Source organism: Acipenser ruthenus, chromosome 10, assembly GCF_902713425.1.
Source record: "Acipenser ruthenus chromosome 10, fAciRut3.2 maternal haplotype, whole genome shotgun sequence".
Classification (NCBI taxonomy): Eukaryota; Metazoa; Chordata; class Actinopteri; order Acipenseriformes; family Acipenseridae; genus Acipenser; species Acipenser ruthenus.
Genome location: NC_081198.1, coordinates 19,379,774 through 19,396,483, shown reverse-complemented (window position 1 = coordinate 19,396,483; position 16,710 = coordinate 19,379,774). Strand labels below are relative to the sequence as shown.

The window sequence follows — 16,710 nt, the reverse complement described above, 5'->3', positions numbered from 1 at the left end:
CAAAGACTATTTAAATGTGCCATGTGAAAAGATAATCTAGGGATCTGAAAGGTTTACATTTACAATGCTGTGCTGAGCGTAACACACATTTATTGTGGAAGCCATAGCAACCCGCTCCTGATACAGCCTTAAATAGTGATGTATATTCACTCTAAATAGAAACACATTGCCATTAAATCAGATCAATTTCTCTATGAAACACAAACGTTACGTATATATTTCAATGTGGACAGCAAAGCCAGCAGGCACATTTGTTTTAAAGATTTAAGGATACTGCCGAGTGTATAGGGCAGTATATTTTAATATTAGCCAAATGTATTTCCAGTCAGGTGCTTTGGTTCAATTGTGTAAAATCCTGTGGAGAACACACAGTAGTTCAGAGCGTTGGTTATTGGCAGTTATAAAAAGTTCTGAATAATATTTGGTGCTGCTGTAAAACACATTTAATTACAGGACTAAACGCTTCTTCCACCCATCCTCTCAATGTGAATTCTCTTCAAACTCAGCTTTGCTGTGTTTTAACTCCAGATGCTGAGATCTTGTTCTAGCCTAGCTTGTAGTTATTTTGGGAGAGGCAGCCGAGATGTCACAGCTATTAAGTGCTCCACTGGGCGAGGGCCTATCCTTTATGACAGTATCAAGCGCTTATCACGCTATGCTTGTAACTTATAGACAGTTTAACTTGCTGCTCTGGCCCTTGTAGTCTATCTAATACACTGTGACAGCTGTCCTAAGAACACAAACATATACGAGCAAGGTTCATAGTGACAGGTCACACAATAAAGAGGCCACTGAAATACCATTTCAAAATGGATTTATTTACTGTTCAAATGGCCATTACATAATGTGTGTCACAAGCATGTTTCTGCTTTGTAAAAATAGAGTGTTTGCTTGCATGTTTTTTCTTTAGAGAAACCATGTTCAGAAACAACCTTTGAGTGTTAATGCTTACTTTATTATTTATTTCTTAGCAGATGCCCTTATCCAGGGCGACTTACAATTGTTACAAGATATCACATTATTTTTACACACAATTACCCATTTATACAGTTGGGTTTTTAGTGGAGCAATCTAGGTAAAGTACCTTGCTCAAGGGTACAGCAGCAGTGTCCCCCGCCTGGATTGAACCCACAACCCTCCAGTCAAGAGTCCAGAGCCCTAACCACTACTTCACACAGCTGGCCTTACTTAGTTGTGCTCGCGCAGTATGAAAAACCAGGACACGGGCACACTTAAACCAGGACACGACAGTCTGTGAATGTCGAGTGTATTGCGCTGTACTATGATGGTTTTACTGATGGTTTCATTTGTATTTCTGTATACACTGGTTATCCTGTAATAACTGGGTTTTATAAACCACGTTTATTTTTAAAAGTGTACCAATGGATTGCGATTTTCATTGTCTCCAGATTCATAAGTTAAGCATCTCTGAAAGATATACCCCTTAACGCATGGAGTTCATTTGTCTACTCTTAATAGGCCCTTGTTTGTTTCAGATCGTCCTGGAAACATCTCTGAAGGTAGACCATTGAAGTGGGTGTAGCGAAGAAAACAATTCTATAAATCTTACCCGTTTTGCACTTTCAATAGTGACACAGGGTCTCAAACATGCAGTTTTGAAAGAAACACGTTATTGCATACATATAGTTTTATTTTAAAACGTGACATCTGATACTACTGAATTTCCAAGTTAAATAGGTTGTCTGAAAGGCAATTCAAGAATGTGTGATTCTAGTGTGAGCTTGTCTATGATAAGAGTTCACCATACTGTGACATACAAGTGGCCTAATTCAGGGTATAATTTCATTAGCCCAACCACACCAAGTTTATTCACATTTGGATAACAGGTTCTCTAGATATAGCTAAAAATATGATGTTCCAGCAACTTCACTGCTGCATGTCCATCGTGGGAGAGCCAGGGTTACTATTGCCAAAGCACAGCACCGTTCTATTATTATTATTATTATTATTATTATTTATTTCTTAGCAGACGCCCTTATCCAGGGTGACTTACAATTGTTACAAGATATCACATTATACATTATTTTACATTATACAGATATCACATTATTTTTACATACAATTACCCATTTATACAGTTGGGTTTTTAGTGGAGCAATCTAGGTAAAGTACCTTGCTCAAGGGTACAGCAGCAGTGTCCCCCGCCTGGATTGAACCCACAACCCTCCAGTCAAGAGTCCAGAGCCCTAACCACTACTCCACACAGCTGGCCTTACTTAGTTGTGCTCGCGCAGTATGAAAAACCAGGACACGGGCACACTTAAACCAGGACACGGGCACACTTAAACCAGGACATGTGTTTTAAGCACAACACATAGTGGTGCAGTCACAGCTCTTGTGTAGTTTCTATGCAGTGAAAACATTTTGTGAACAGGCTGGCTGTAGGGGTGATGTCAGTCCAGGAACTGAAACCACATAACAGCAGACTGGGGTATAAGACGCGCGAGGGCCAAGCAAACAAACAGAACAAACAAGTATTGTGCTAGTTTAAACTAGCATGCGTAGCAATTGTTTACTTTCTTTAAGAATTTATCTCCTCTTTCGCTCTCCCGTTCTCCACTCACAAACACCCAACCCCGAGTGAGTGATCCATATATATATATATATATATATATACACACATACACACATATATACACAGTACTGTGCAAAAGTTTTAGGCAGGTGTGAAAAAATGCTGTAAAGTAAGAATGCTTTCAAAAATAGACATGTTAACAGATTATATTTATCAATTAACTAAATGCAAAGTGAGTGAACAGAAGAAAAATCTAAATCAAATCCATATTTGGTGTGACCACCCTTTGCCTTCAAAACAGCATCAATTCTTCTAGGTACACTTGCACAAAGTCAGGGATTTTGTAGGCATATACTCAGGTGTATGATTAAACAATTATACCAAACAGGTGCTAATGATCATCAATTCAATATGTAGGTTGAAACACAATCATTAACTGAAACAGAAACAGCTGTGTAGGAGGAATAAAACTGGGTGAGGAACAGCCAAACTCAGCTAACAAGGTGAGGTTGCTGAAGACAGTTTACTGTCAAAAGTCATACACCATGGCAAGACTGAGCACAGCAACAAGACACAAGGTAGTTATTCTGCATCAGCAAGGTCTCTCCCAGGCAGAAATTTCAAGGCAGACAGGGGTTTCCAGATGTGCTGACCAAGCTCTTTTGAAGAAGCACAAAGAAACGGGCAACGTTGAGGACCGTAGACGCAGTGGTTGGCCAAGGAAACTTACTGCAGCAGATGAAAGACACATCATGCTTACTTCCCTTCGCAATCGGATGTCCAGCAGTGCCATCAGCTCAGAATTGGCAGAAAACAGTGGGATCCTGGTACACCCATCTACTGTCCGGAGAAGTCAGAAGTGGCCTTCATGGAAGATTTGCGGCCAAAAAGCCATACCTCCGACGTGGAAACAAGGCTAAGCAACTCAACTATGCACAAAAACACAGGAACTGGGGTGCAGAAAAATGGCAGCAGGTGCTCTGGACTGATGAGTCAAAATTTGAAATATTTGGCTGTAGCAGAAGGCAGTTTGTTTGCCGAAGGGCTGGAGAGCGGTACACGAATGAGTGTCTGCAGGCAACAGTGAAGCATGGTGGAGGTTCCTTGCAAGTTTGGGGCTGCATTTCTGCAAATGGAGTTGGGGATTTGGTCAGAATTAATGGTCTCCTCAATGCTGAGAAGTACAGGCAGATACTTATCCATCATGCAATACCATCAGGGAGGCATCTGATTGGCCCCAACTTTATTCTGCAGCATGACAACGACCCCAAACATACAGTGAAAGTCATTAAGAACTATCTTCAGCGTAAAGAAGAAAAAGGAGTCCTGGAAGTGATGGTATGGCCCCCACAGAGCCCTGATCTCAACATCATCGAGTCTGTCTGGGATTACATGAAGAGAGAGAAGCAACTGAGGCTGCCTAAATCCACAGAAGAACTGTGGTTAGTTCTCCCAGATGTTTGGGCCAACCTACCTGCCGAGTTCCTTCAAAAACTGTGTGCAAGTGTACCTAGAAGAATTGATGCTGTTTTGAAGGCAAAGGGTGGTCACACCAAATATTGATTTGATGTAGATTATCTTCTGTTCACTCACTTTGCATTTTGTTAATTGATAAATATAAACTATTAACATGTCTATTTTTGAAAGCATTCTTACTTTACAGCATTTTTTCACACCTGCCTAAAACTTTTGCACAGTAGTGTATATATATATATATATATATATATATATATATATATATATATAACGTGTGTGTGTTACACTCATAGTCAGGATTTGGTCAATCACCAAAAAAAAAAAAAAACATTTCGCGATTTGAGCATTTACAAATTAGCAAAGAATGAAATGAAACGTTATTTCGGTCTTTGAGCAAATTATTTTTATCAAATTGCGAAATGGAGAATATCAAACAAGCAAAGAACGAAACACAAAAGAAGAGACAGCTTCTTCGGTCTTTGGTCTGCTGGAGGATCTCTGGAGCGCCATTACAGTTGAATTGAATTTCAATTGTCCAATAGTTCATTCCGAATTTGGACGAAGTACCCAAAGAAAAAAAATGTTCTCTTCGTACAGCAACAGCAGCTGCTTCTGGGGCTATGCAAGGCTTCATTTTTGTCAAATAAAAAAGTGCTTCTGTGTGCGTAAAATAGTTCAGTGCAATTCTAAATGCCACAGCAGCAAGCCTTGCAAACACAGTGATTTGTAGGTTTCTAAATCTAAATTGTGATTTTATTTAAACAAGTTCCCATTATGGTTTCTTTATATGTATCTAATTTGATTGAACTACTTTTTACCTGACTTATTATTTAAACAATCAAAACAGTGTTTTAAAATGAGACTCAGCAGCCCAGTGGAGCTCTCAATATGGTTTCTTTTGAAATAAAAATCTTTAAGAAGGGTTTCTTGGTGTCAAAAAGGAGTCTCCACTTTTATTCCACAAACAAACCTGTTTTCTAAAAGTGGTAGTTCACCCCTTCCTATGATTTATGAGAATATTAAATGTTTAAAGAAAGAAGTATGCTTCTTCTTTCGCTTAAACAGTGATTAGACAAATGTGGATTGACATCTGATTTTTCAGTTTAAATACTGTATATGCAGTAGTCTTATAATATGAATAAAACAATACTAATAGTGTTATTTTTTTCCTCTAAAACTGTATTTTCTAAATAACAAGGCGAGAACATTACAAACGTTATCTCACTTGAAGTTGAATGTTTGATGTCACTATCCTCCTAAATTGCTTACCATGACCCCCTTGCAAATGAGGCACGGTCTCAATTGGTTAACTTTCTGCAAAAATAATAAATACATAAATAATGAATAAAATAATGCTCAAAGCACATTTTGCAATTTGATTATATCGTTTTACTCAAAGCCCGAAGAATCTTCGATCCTTGCTTGTTTGGTATTTTCCATTTCGCAATTTGAGCACCATAATTTGCTCAAAGACCGAAATAACCTTTTCTATATATAATATTTTGTAAAACAAAATGTTTGCAAAAGGTGGGGTGTAAAAGTGCACAATGCTAAATCTTTTCTGAGGATGCTATCTTTCATGCGTTTTGATTGGAAAACATTGGCAGTATTAACCTTTCGAAGTGTGTGATAAATCATCTTACTGACTACTGCCGTGTAAACAATTAGGCTTTGACAGCTGTTTCTGAAAGAACATCTAGACTCTTTATTTTAACAGTGCAAGTCCTTTATCTTGGTTCACCTTTAAAACGGATCATAACAGTTGAATGAATCTTTGAATAAAGTCTTGACTTATATTTCAAAAGCACATAAAAAATGCATGGATCGCCAAAGAAATAAACTAGAAACGTCTCCGGTAACATATCCTATATCATGATATACACAACTGCACAAACGCACACCTCAGCAGGTCAGTTCCTTCTATTAACAGAATTCCAATGTTTATTAGGCTAACAATAACATATCTAGTTTTGCCTGTTTGAAAACCAAACGTTTCGGATAATGCTCTCAAGGTGAAACTCAGAAACCAAGCAGAAAAACATTTTAGTGAATGCTTCAAATTAGCACGCCTAGGATTTATTCATACTGGAGGATTTGGTTTGGATGAATGGTTATAGATACATGCCACCATGATTTGTTTTGAAATAGGATTCTTTGTTCTTATGGAAACACAGCCTTGCAGAAACACATACACTATAATAAACTCTGGAGCCTCGGCCTCATTGGTATTCAAGCAGTGTTTGAGAGAGATGCGATCGCCGCAGGCAGGCAATTACAACTCAATCACCTCCAGTGGTGTCTGCCTGCCCTCCTGCTACCGCACAGAGAGAGAGAGAGAGAGAGAGAGAGAGAGAGAGAGAGAGAGAGAGAGAGAGAGAGAGAGAGAGAGAGAGCTTGAGGGGAGGGAGGGAGAGAGAAAGAGAGGGAGAGGGAGAGGGAGAGAGGGAGGGACAGGGAGGGAGAGGGTGAGAGAGGGAGAGGGTGAGGGAGAGGGGGCGAGGGAGGGAGGGAGAGAGAGAGGGAGAGGGTGAGGGAGGGAGAGAGGGAGAAGGCGAGCGAGGGAGAGGGAGAGGGAGAGAGAGAGAGGGAGAGACAGGGAGGGAGGGAGAGAGAGGGAGGGAGAGGGAGAGGGAGGCGTGGAACCTGTATTGCTAATCCTCCTCACAGCAGCCCAGCTCTTTATATTACAGCGCATCCTCTGCAGATCACTCAAATTGGTAAAATGACAGATTGTCAAAAACACAACAGCATACTGTGGCACCAAAAATGAGTTTCTGTGAATTTCAATCCCTGTAGTTTTGTATACATTACAGATCGGTACCTAAGAAGTAAACAATGTGTAATGTAAAATAAAGTAAAATATGCGTTAAGTATTTCACTTCTTAATGTTCGTTTGCCCCTTTTCAAGTACACCCAGACACAGGACTCGCACTTCAGCGCAGTTGCGCACTTTTATTACACACAAACAAAACAAAAACCTAACTCCCCACGGAGTGCGAACTACACTTTTTTCTCACGTTACTCACTATATCAGATGGCCACATTTATCTGGCAGGGGCAGAAATTAACCCTATCACTGCCAACCACCAACACATTCTTTTCAGGCAGGGATTTCCCCTGCCATACGGTATATAGCAGATACTTCTTGTTTACCTTTTCACTGCTCTTCTGTAATCCCTATGCTGTGAAAATACAATGTACACATGTCTTGGAGAAACTGAATACAGTACTTTAATTAAATGATACTTAACCCCCAATGGGCCACAGTGGAAGACTGTATTTGAATTCAGGCCTGTTAGGAAGCGTATGGTTAGGGGTTCAGATTTTAGGGTTACAGCTGACACAGCCCAGCTCTCAAATGCTTCTGATATTTTATTTGTTAAGGGTCTGATAAAAATATCACCTCTCTCTCTGCAGTGCCCCATGATGAGATTTTCCCATTTGGCCCCACCTCCTTTAAATATAGCATCTGAATTTGATGGAAACATGTCTGCACTAATAATACACTGCTGAGAGTATTTTTACCAACCCATTACCAGCGATGCTTGTGGATGAATATTTCCCAGCAAAGCAAACTTTTTTATTAGCAGTGAGCGTAAAACACACACATTCAGCTGCTTTCTGCCAATGACATGACTTTGTGAGACAGACATCGAATGAATCCAAGTCAGCAATCTCCCTCCCGACCTGTGAGGGAGCTGTGTAACAGGAACAGTGTGCCCCGGACTGGATGGTTGGGCAGTTCATTCTAGGGTCAGTTGGAAGCCGGCTCTGCCAAGTAAAGGACCTATTTTATTCAACTTCCACTGTCTTGTGTATGTTATTCCTGAGCACTGCACCAACTACACCTGCGCACGGCAAGCCACTTTGCCAAGAACTGATGCTCATTTCAGCAGGGAGAGATCATTAAACTAAGGGGAGGGAGTTTTGTTTTTACCAGGGACATTTAAGTAGGGAGGTCTAATTACTGAGTTTCAGGTAGGTCGGCCAGGGTGTCCTTGGCTCAGCGCGCACCAACATCCTGTGTCAGTATACCAGTCGTTTCCTCTTTGAAACACTGTAAATCTGATGTATTTGACTTTATTGATAATTATATTAGAACATTTATTCTGTCTGTTTTTATTGTTTCTGTTTTACAACATTTATAAATATCAAGAAACAAGTGGATATAAGCATATAAGTATATACTATTTCATGAACTAAATGTATCAGGTATGTTTTTTTTTTCCTTATTACTGATAATAATAGAATGAATAACTATTACTTTATTTATAAATATTTATTTTGAGAGTAGCGTCCGGCCAGACCACAGGGGTCGTGGTGAGCCGAGGACACCCTGGCTGACCTAACCCTACCTCCCCCCGGGCGGCGCTTGGCCAATTATGCGCCACCCCCTGGAAGCTCCCGTCCTAGGTCGGCAAAGGAATAGCCTGGACTCGAACTCGCGACGTCCAGGACTATAGACAACATCCTGCACTCCACGAGGAGCGCCTTTACTGGATGCGCCATTCGGGAGCCCCCCCCCAAAAAAAGTGAAAAGTTTGTATGGTTTCCGAAGTACTTTATAATGTTCCCGAGAGTGTTCTGAAAAAAGGACATTTCCAAGATGCTACTGTAAAAAATTGATTTCTAGAGAATTTTTAGAGGACGAGAGTCAACTACAGACAAGAAACGTCTGGTCCTGGGGGAGCATCCCACTGAAAAATGCTTGGTCCTGAAAGGGTTAACCTCTATTTATCCAGGAAGCCCCATCAGAGATCATTCTGAGTAACAAATTATAAAATATAAAACACCACCACCCATCAAACAGACCAATACATTGCAGTAGGTATTCTTGTTTATATAACCCAACAAATGTGAAGTCATTACCACACCGTCCTTGAGATATGAGGCTTTGACACAAAATGGTACATTTTTATTGTCTGATACCTATTTGAGCCAGAGAAGCACATAATACAGCTGTGTACTGAGTATGATGCCAATATTTGAAAGCATTAGGTCTTTATCATGGAGCAACCAGTCCTATGACCCCCCAATATGCCAGTAAAGTCAAAGTAGATTTTGCTCGAGGAGTTTCCATAGCATAGAATGTATGAAGTTGGTATCTGAAATGTTCTATGAGATAGCAGCTGAAGGTTCCCAGTCAAACTGGCCTTTGTACTGTTGGACATAAGAGATATTAGACAAAAGTGCACTCGGGGCCACAGCAAAATCAGAGGTATGTCCAGTCGAAGACTAATTCATTGATGAATAATAATCACAATCAGATTCATAATTCACTTGCCTTTGCTAGGAATACTAGGAATGCAATATTGAAAATTCTATCCAAGCATACAGAAATCTAGGTCATTAAAAAAATAATAAAAAGATTGTGTTTTACAGTTGTTTCACTTTTAATTTGCTCACTCTTTGTGGGGATTCACAATATAGTAATATTAGTGACATTATGACTCCAATTGTGATTATTATTCACCCATGTGCTGTGACCACACCTCCAATTTCACTGTGGCCTGACTGGACTGACGCCTGATTTCCCTGTCATTTGATTTCACCAGCACATTACAGTGCTTAGGCCTGCCTAGTTTGGGCTTGATTTCACCGGTACCCACAGTGGTTGTAGAAGGAGTTGATTGACAGCTACAGGGATTCTTAAATAAAATGAAAACCCTGTTAATAACATACGATGCTGAAAACAAAGGGAGATCAAAGCCAGCTTTGTTTAGCTCCCTCACACACTCAAGCCAAAGGGAAAAAGACATTTGTGTTCAAGGCAACAGAAGATGCTTTGTGTATAGTTACTACTGCGATAAAACAGAACATGACCTTCAGAGGCAACTCAGCCCCTTGTCTGAGCAAACCTGGATGTAAAGAGCCTTTCTGTCTCTCTGGAAAATCATTTTAATAGTCGGGCACATCTGATTCCAGTGCTTGTTCATTGCTGTAGCAACGGCACTTGAATGACACTGACTTTTATTGGCAGGAAAAAAAAACATGCTTTTAGTCCCATGCCTCCAGAATTCCCATTTCTTTTAATAAGCCTTGTATTTATATTTGTTCATATCAAGTAGATACAGTCATACCCTTACATCTGCTAATTGAAGCAGAAGATGTATGTGCTGCTGCAGCTTTTAATAGCTCATTTAGAGGGCTTCAGTGAAGACACAATTATAGGCTGCAGGAGCCAGCATTGGACTCTAATCACAGGAGCGGGGTCTAAAGTGCTCCCCAGGTACTTCTTTTTCTTTACCCTAATGAAAGTCGTAAGTCACGATGCATTTTACAACATGTTGGAGGCTGTGTGGTCCAGTGGTTAAAGAAAAGGGCTTGTAACCAGGAGGTCCTCGGTTCAAATCCCACCTCAGCCACTGACTCATCGTGTGACCCTGAGCAAGTCACTTAACCTCCTTGTGCTCCGTCTTTCGGGTGAGACGTTATTGTAAGTGACTCTGCAGCTGATGCATAGTTCACACACCCTAGTCTCTGTAAGTCGTCTTGGATAAAGGTGTCTGCTAAATAAACAAATAATAATAAATGTTCAGTGCCTGTGAGGAGAGCCCTACTCATTTTATAGACTCTCCCAATTTGACAAGAAATTTGTAAAAAAGTGTAAAAATGACAAAATTAAAGGTGTATAATCTACAAAATAAGCGTGGGCTCTTTATATATATATATTATATATATATATATATATATATATATATATATATATATATATATACACACACACACACACACAGTACTGTGCAAAAGTTTTAGGCAGGTGTGAAAAAATGCTGTAAAGTAAGAATGCTTTCAAAAATAGACATGTTAATAGATTATATTTATCAATTAACTAAATGCAAAGTGAGTGAACAGAAGAAAAATCTAAATCAAATCCATATTTGGTGTGACCACCCTTTGCCTTCAAAACAGCATCAATTCTTCTAGGTACACTTGCACAAAGTCAGGGATTTTGTAGGCATATACTCAGGTGTATGATTAAACAATTATACCAAACAGGTGCTAATGATCATCAATTCAATATGTAGGTTGAAACACAATCATTAACTGAAACAGAAACAGCTGTGTAGGAGGAATAAAACTGGGTGAGGAACAGCCAAACTCAGCTAACAAGGTGAGGTTGCTGAAGACAGTTTACTGTCAAAAGTCATACACCATGGCAAGACTGAGCACAGCAACAAGACACAAGATAGTTATACTGCATCAGCAAGGTCTCTCCCAGGCAGAAATTTCAAGGCAGACAGGGGTTTCCAGATGTGCTGTCCAAGCTCTTTTGAAGAAGCACAAAGAAACAGGCAACGTTGAGGACCGTAGACGCAGTGGTCGGCCAAGGAAAGTTACTGCAGCAGATGAAAGACACATCATGCTTACTTCCCTTCGCAAATTGGAAGATGTCCAGCAGTGCCATCAGCTCAGAATTGGCAGAAAACAGTGGGACCCTGGTACACCCATCTACTGTCCGGAAAAGTCTGGTCAGAAGTGGCCTTCATGGAAGACTTGCGGCCAAAAAGCCATACCTCCGACGTGGAAACAAGGCCAAGCTACTCAACTATGCACGAAAACACAGGAACTGGGGTGCAGAAAAATGGCAGCAGGTGCTCTGGACTGATGAGTCAAAATATGAAATATTTGGCTGTAGCAGAAGGCGGTTTGTTCGCCGAAGGGCTGGAGAGCGGTACACGAATGAGTGTCTGCAGGCAACAGTGAAGCATGGTGGAGGTTCCTTGCAAGTTTGGGGCTGCATTTCTGCAAATGGAGTTGGGGATTTGGTCAGAATTAATGGTCTCCTCAATGCTGAGAAGTACAGGCAGATACTTATCCATCATGCAATACCATCAGGGAGGCATCTGATTGGCCCCAAATGTATTCTGCAGCATGACAACGACCCCAAACATACAGCGAAAGTCATTAAGAACTATCTTCAGCGTAAAGAAGAACAAGGAGTCCTGGAAGTGATGGCATGGCCCCCACAGAGCCCTGATCTCAACATCATCGAGTCTGTCTGGGATTACATGAAGAGAGAGAAGCAACTGAGGCTGCCTAAATCCACAGAACTGTGGTTAGTTCTCCAAGATGTTTGGGCCAACCTACCTGCCGAGTTCCTTCAAAAACTGTGTGCAAGTGTACCTAGAAGAATTGATGCTGTTTTGAAGGCAAAGGGTGGTCACACCAAATATTGATTTGATGTAGATTTTTCTTCTGTTCACTCATTTTGCATTTTGTTAATTGATAAATATAAACTATTAACATGTCTATTTTTGAAAGCATTCTTACTTTACAGCATTTTTTCACACCTGCCTAAAACTTTTGCACAGTACTATATATATATATATATATATATATATATATATATATATATATATATATATATATATATATATACTGCAGCCATATTAGGTCAGAGGTCAAAGTCATGGTCAGCAACACATTTAGCATGAAGGGTTTATAGAACCCTGCAGATATGAAGTGACAACCTCAGATACAGGGCTCAGAGGCTGTGTAGCAAAAACACTTTGAAATGTGTCATTTGAACAACAGCTGTGCGACCCACTAAATGCCAGGCTACACACACCAGATTGTCAGAGTTCAGGGGATATTGAAACCAGACACCCTGCTAAGACCAGGCGTTGAAATCCTTAGTGTGAAAAAACAGGTCCTGCTTACCTTTGTGAGTGTTGTAGAGAGCAGCGAAGGTGACCACAAAGAAGGTGGTGGAGTATTTCCCAGCATTCACCAGGTGGGGGAAGGCTCGCTTGGTGTCACGGTAACGGCGCAGGCACTGCACGAAGCGGAACCAGGCTGGCAAGCACTGGATCACGGCTCGCAGGCCGTAAGAATAGCTGTGACACACCGGGCTGTCTGAGGAACAAGAGAGACGCCAGCGATCAACACATGCAATCACTAACTCAAAGGTAAAAGCTTCTTGCTAGCTCCTTCAGCAGCGTTTTCCTGTTTAGTTTTGGCCACACTCTGAACTTTTCATTGATGTCAAGGTTTCTAGAGGCTTTGGTTCATTCAATTGACATCATATTTAAAACACATCTGCTCACAATGTTTGCAAAATAAACATATGTTGCCCATAACCTGCAAAATAATAAAGTTACTAACAGAGCAAGCTTCAAAAGTACTATATTTCTTATGTCACAATGGAAGACAATCGAGTTGAATTATTAGATTTTTATTTTAAATAGTCAGTGGCTCAATTTTCTTATTTTATGTTACTGCCCCTTATATTTGAATCAACCATTCAGAGTGGTCCTTATTGCAATTAACCCACCGGTGGTTTATCGTACATATGTCTATGACAGTCAACTAGAATGGAACAGGAGCTCCTGAACTCTAGTGAAAGCCCCTTAACACAAAATATAACTGAAAAGGTGATAAAAGGTTAAGGGAACAATAAACCAAACAAAATTTTTCTCCACTTTTTTTATTGCATCTTTACTGGACCAGTCGTCCAAAAGTTATGGCACTGTTCTAGGCTTTGAGCAGACCCATTGACTTTAAATTGCAGTTTAAGCTGTGGTGTTGGTGTCATTTTTTTTTCCAGAAATAGCTTCAAGCATTACATTAACTTTATTTTTATTTTTATTTATTGTGTTTATTTACCAGGGACACATACAATTATAACACAAGTGTCACTTGCATGACACAAGATGCATTGCATTTTCAGCTTAGCCAGTAGGCTAATTTCCATTGACAGTCTCTGGGCAGACATTGATGACAACTGTAATACATCTCCATATTACTGCTGCTCTAAACTACAGCAATAACCTCCTATTGAGTATTTGAATAAAAAAATACATACAACATTAAAATCATAAATTACCTATTAAAAGTAAATAACAATCAACAGCTTACATAAGTTACAGTACAATTTATATAATACAGATATCCAATATACACAATTCAAATTCAACTATATCCTGAATAAATTAACAATTGCATAATTGATTATGTTTCAACCAAATCTTAAGTTTATTACAAAATATTTTAAAATCCCTTAAGACCTTACTCTCTGAAGGAAGTGAATTCTAATAAAGTACCTCTTATAGAGAGCTGTTTGGGCAAATGCTCTACGCCTTTCCACTTTACAATTCCCACATACAGCTTCCCTTGTGAACCTATTAGTATCTTCAGAGAGCTTTTTCATAAATTCCTTTAAGGGTGGAGTACATAAATCCATTCAATGTTTTAAATAGCATTTTTGCATGAGAAAAGTTGACAATTATCAAAACTCAGGAACTGGTAGTCAAAATGTTACAGTGATGGCATCTCACAGGTTTTTTAATCAAGATTTTTAGAGCTTGCTTATAAAGAGAACATATTGGTTTATTTGTCACTTGTATGTTTTATTTTTATAACTGTACACTTTAATTTGATCAGTGCACGTTTTTTTATATATTGTCGACTAGCACTTTGTAATTGATTTATCACTTTCTAGTAGCTTCTTCACTCAGTCCCCTTGTAATGCCTTATTGGGTACCGACTAATTGAGTTGTTGATAGTTTTACCCACCTGTGTGTGGTGAGTTTGCCTGCGCGTATGGAGGAGTGAGACTTTTTGACTTTTAACTTTTTGGGAGAGAGAGCTAATAAACAGAGTGGTTTTAACTGCTATTAAAACCAGCCCTGGTGTCATGCCTTCTGCACCGTCGCTACACTGTTGTCAGAAGTGGAGGCGAGGCAGGCACGCGCATGGAAGCTGGCAGGGGGAGAGTGTAGAAATGCAAAACTAGACTCGCCCAAATAATTGGTATAAGCTAAACCAAATTGGCCCAGCATCGATGTCAAAGCTTTGGACGAAACTAGACTTGCCCAAATTAATGGCATGGCCAAATCAGATTCACATAGCATCTATTTTGAAGCGTTGGACGAAACTAGACTTGCCCTATATTGCATCATGTAATCAAAGAAACTACAAAATGATATTGCATAAGTCTAACGGAAGCCATAATTAAATGTTACATTTAAAAAATGTTGTCAGTTTTTTCTTAAGTATATGGAAAATTACAAAGCGGTATGTAGTTCAATATGTTACTGTAACATTATTCAACAGGTTTCATTCGACTATGAAGCAAAATGAGTTAATTCTATAGGATGATGCAAAACATTTGGCCATAGCTGTACTACTGAGATTCCAATACTATGAGGGCTATTAGGGGGTACCTTGATTCACTGATGAAGTCTATGGAAGCTGCGCAGTGTATTTTTCACACTACCTGATGAAGTCTATGGAAGCTGCGCAGTGAATTTTTCCCTGCACTCACTTATGGTCTCGGGCAGCAGTCCCTCCTTTTCTTCCCACTGGAGTTCAAAGCTGTAGAAGCACACCATGTACTCCAGGTCCATCAGCACAATGACCAGACTGTTGAGCTGGTCAGCCAGCCAGAAATCAGCAAACTCCACCTTGTGGAAGGGAGCTGTGCACAGCCGGAACTGCAGGGGAACAAGAGACAGAAGCAGCACAGGTTAGGGCATATTATAAGCTTATAAAGAAACACAGTACAGTCAAACCACTTAATATCACTGCATTAAACTGTCCCAGACAGAATATGGACATACTTTTGATATTCCATTTGGTTAATTTCACATTTATCAGTCATACAGCTTTAATGTCACTTTGGGAAATAAAAGTATTAGATAGGTAACAAGTACATTGCTGTACAGTATTGCAATCAGCCTATTCTAGAACATTGCAATGTGTAGGGCTACAGCTTTGTGATGTTAATATTATTATTATTATTATTATTATTATTATTATTATTATTATTGCAATCTGTAGTCAAGAGGCATACAGCATGAAATGCTGCTTCTGTGGTCATTTTTCAGGGTTAGATAAAATCAACTCTGCTTTTTTTTAAATGAAAAAATCGTTGCGAAAATCAAAAGGTATTTTAATTACCCTAAGATAGCTTACCGCGCTGGGTTCTTTCTGAATAAAGGACTAGAATATAACCTATAAAACAGTATACACAGTCTCAAATCTCAATATACTAAAAAAATACTAGCGATGATTGACGTCAATAAGATCAGTAAGAATTAATTTAGGATACAGCGAGATGAGCCTTTTATTACATTGCTATTGTTTGCACCTGTTTTTGAACTAAAAGTGTATGTGTGTTACTTTGTGCTACAGTGAATATGTACTACAAGGTGTGTTTTACAATAAGATACTATTATGGTTCAGACATATTAGAGGAAATTTGTGTTATCCAATTTAATATTAATGAGCATTTACAGTGTATCAATAATTGAATGTTATGTGGTTGTAAAACCAAAGATTTTAACAGAACAATGTGAAGCTGTCATTTGTTTGGAATAATTAAAACATCAAACAATGTTATACACTGAAATAGAGACACAAAGTCCAAGTCCTGCAATCTATCATTTACTTGTAGAATAGTTGAAAGAACTACGTAACTCCAAGTTAAAACTCCAAACTGTTGCTAGATATTTGCAACTATTTGTACCGCATCCAGTACTTCATTACAGTAAAAAGTGTGCAAACAAACAGGGCAAATATATTGTAAAACTAAACGCACTGACTGGAATACATTGCGTGTATGTTCTGCAAATCTAATCTGCTATAGGGCTGTGTCAGGCTTTGTGTGTGTGTCCAGAACAATGGGAGAGCCGCTTGGAATATCCCAGCAATGACTTCACAGACACAGTCTTCAGTGCAGACACATGTGGGTT

At 39.4% G+C, this 16,710-nt stretch overlaps 1 protein-coding gene across 1 annotated transcript in view; it reads right to left on the bottom strand.

Moving 5' to 3' along the window:
- Positions 1-16,710, bottom strand: part of xpr1a (xenotropic and polytropic retrovirus receptor 1a) — a 128,457-nt gene that overhangs the window by 16,255 nt on the left and 95,492 nt on the right. Inside the window, exons 10-11 of the mRNA XM_034013268.3 lie at positions 15,282-15,450; positions 12,677-12,871 (exon numbers count right to left, since the gene is read on the bottom strand). Of these exons, the coding sequence (XP_033869159.1) occupies positions 12,677-12,871; positions 15,282-15,450 (364 nt within the window). The remainder of the gene's footprint in view (positions 1-12,676; positions 12,872-15,281; positions 15,451-16,710) is intronic.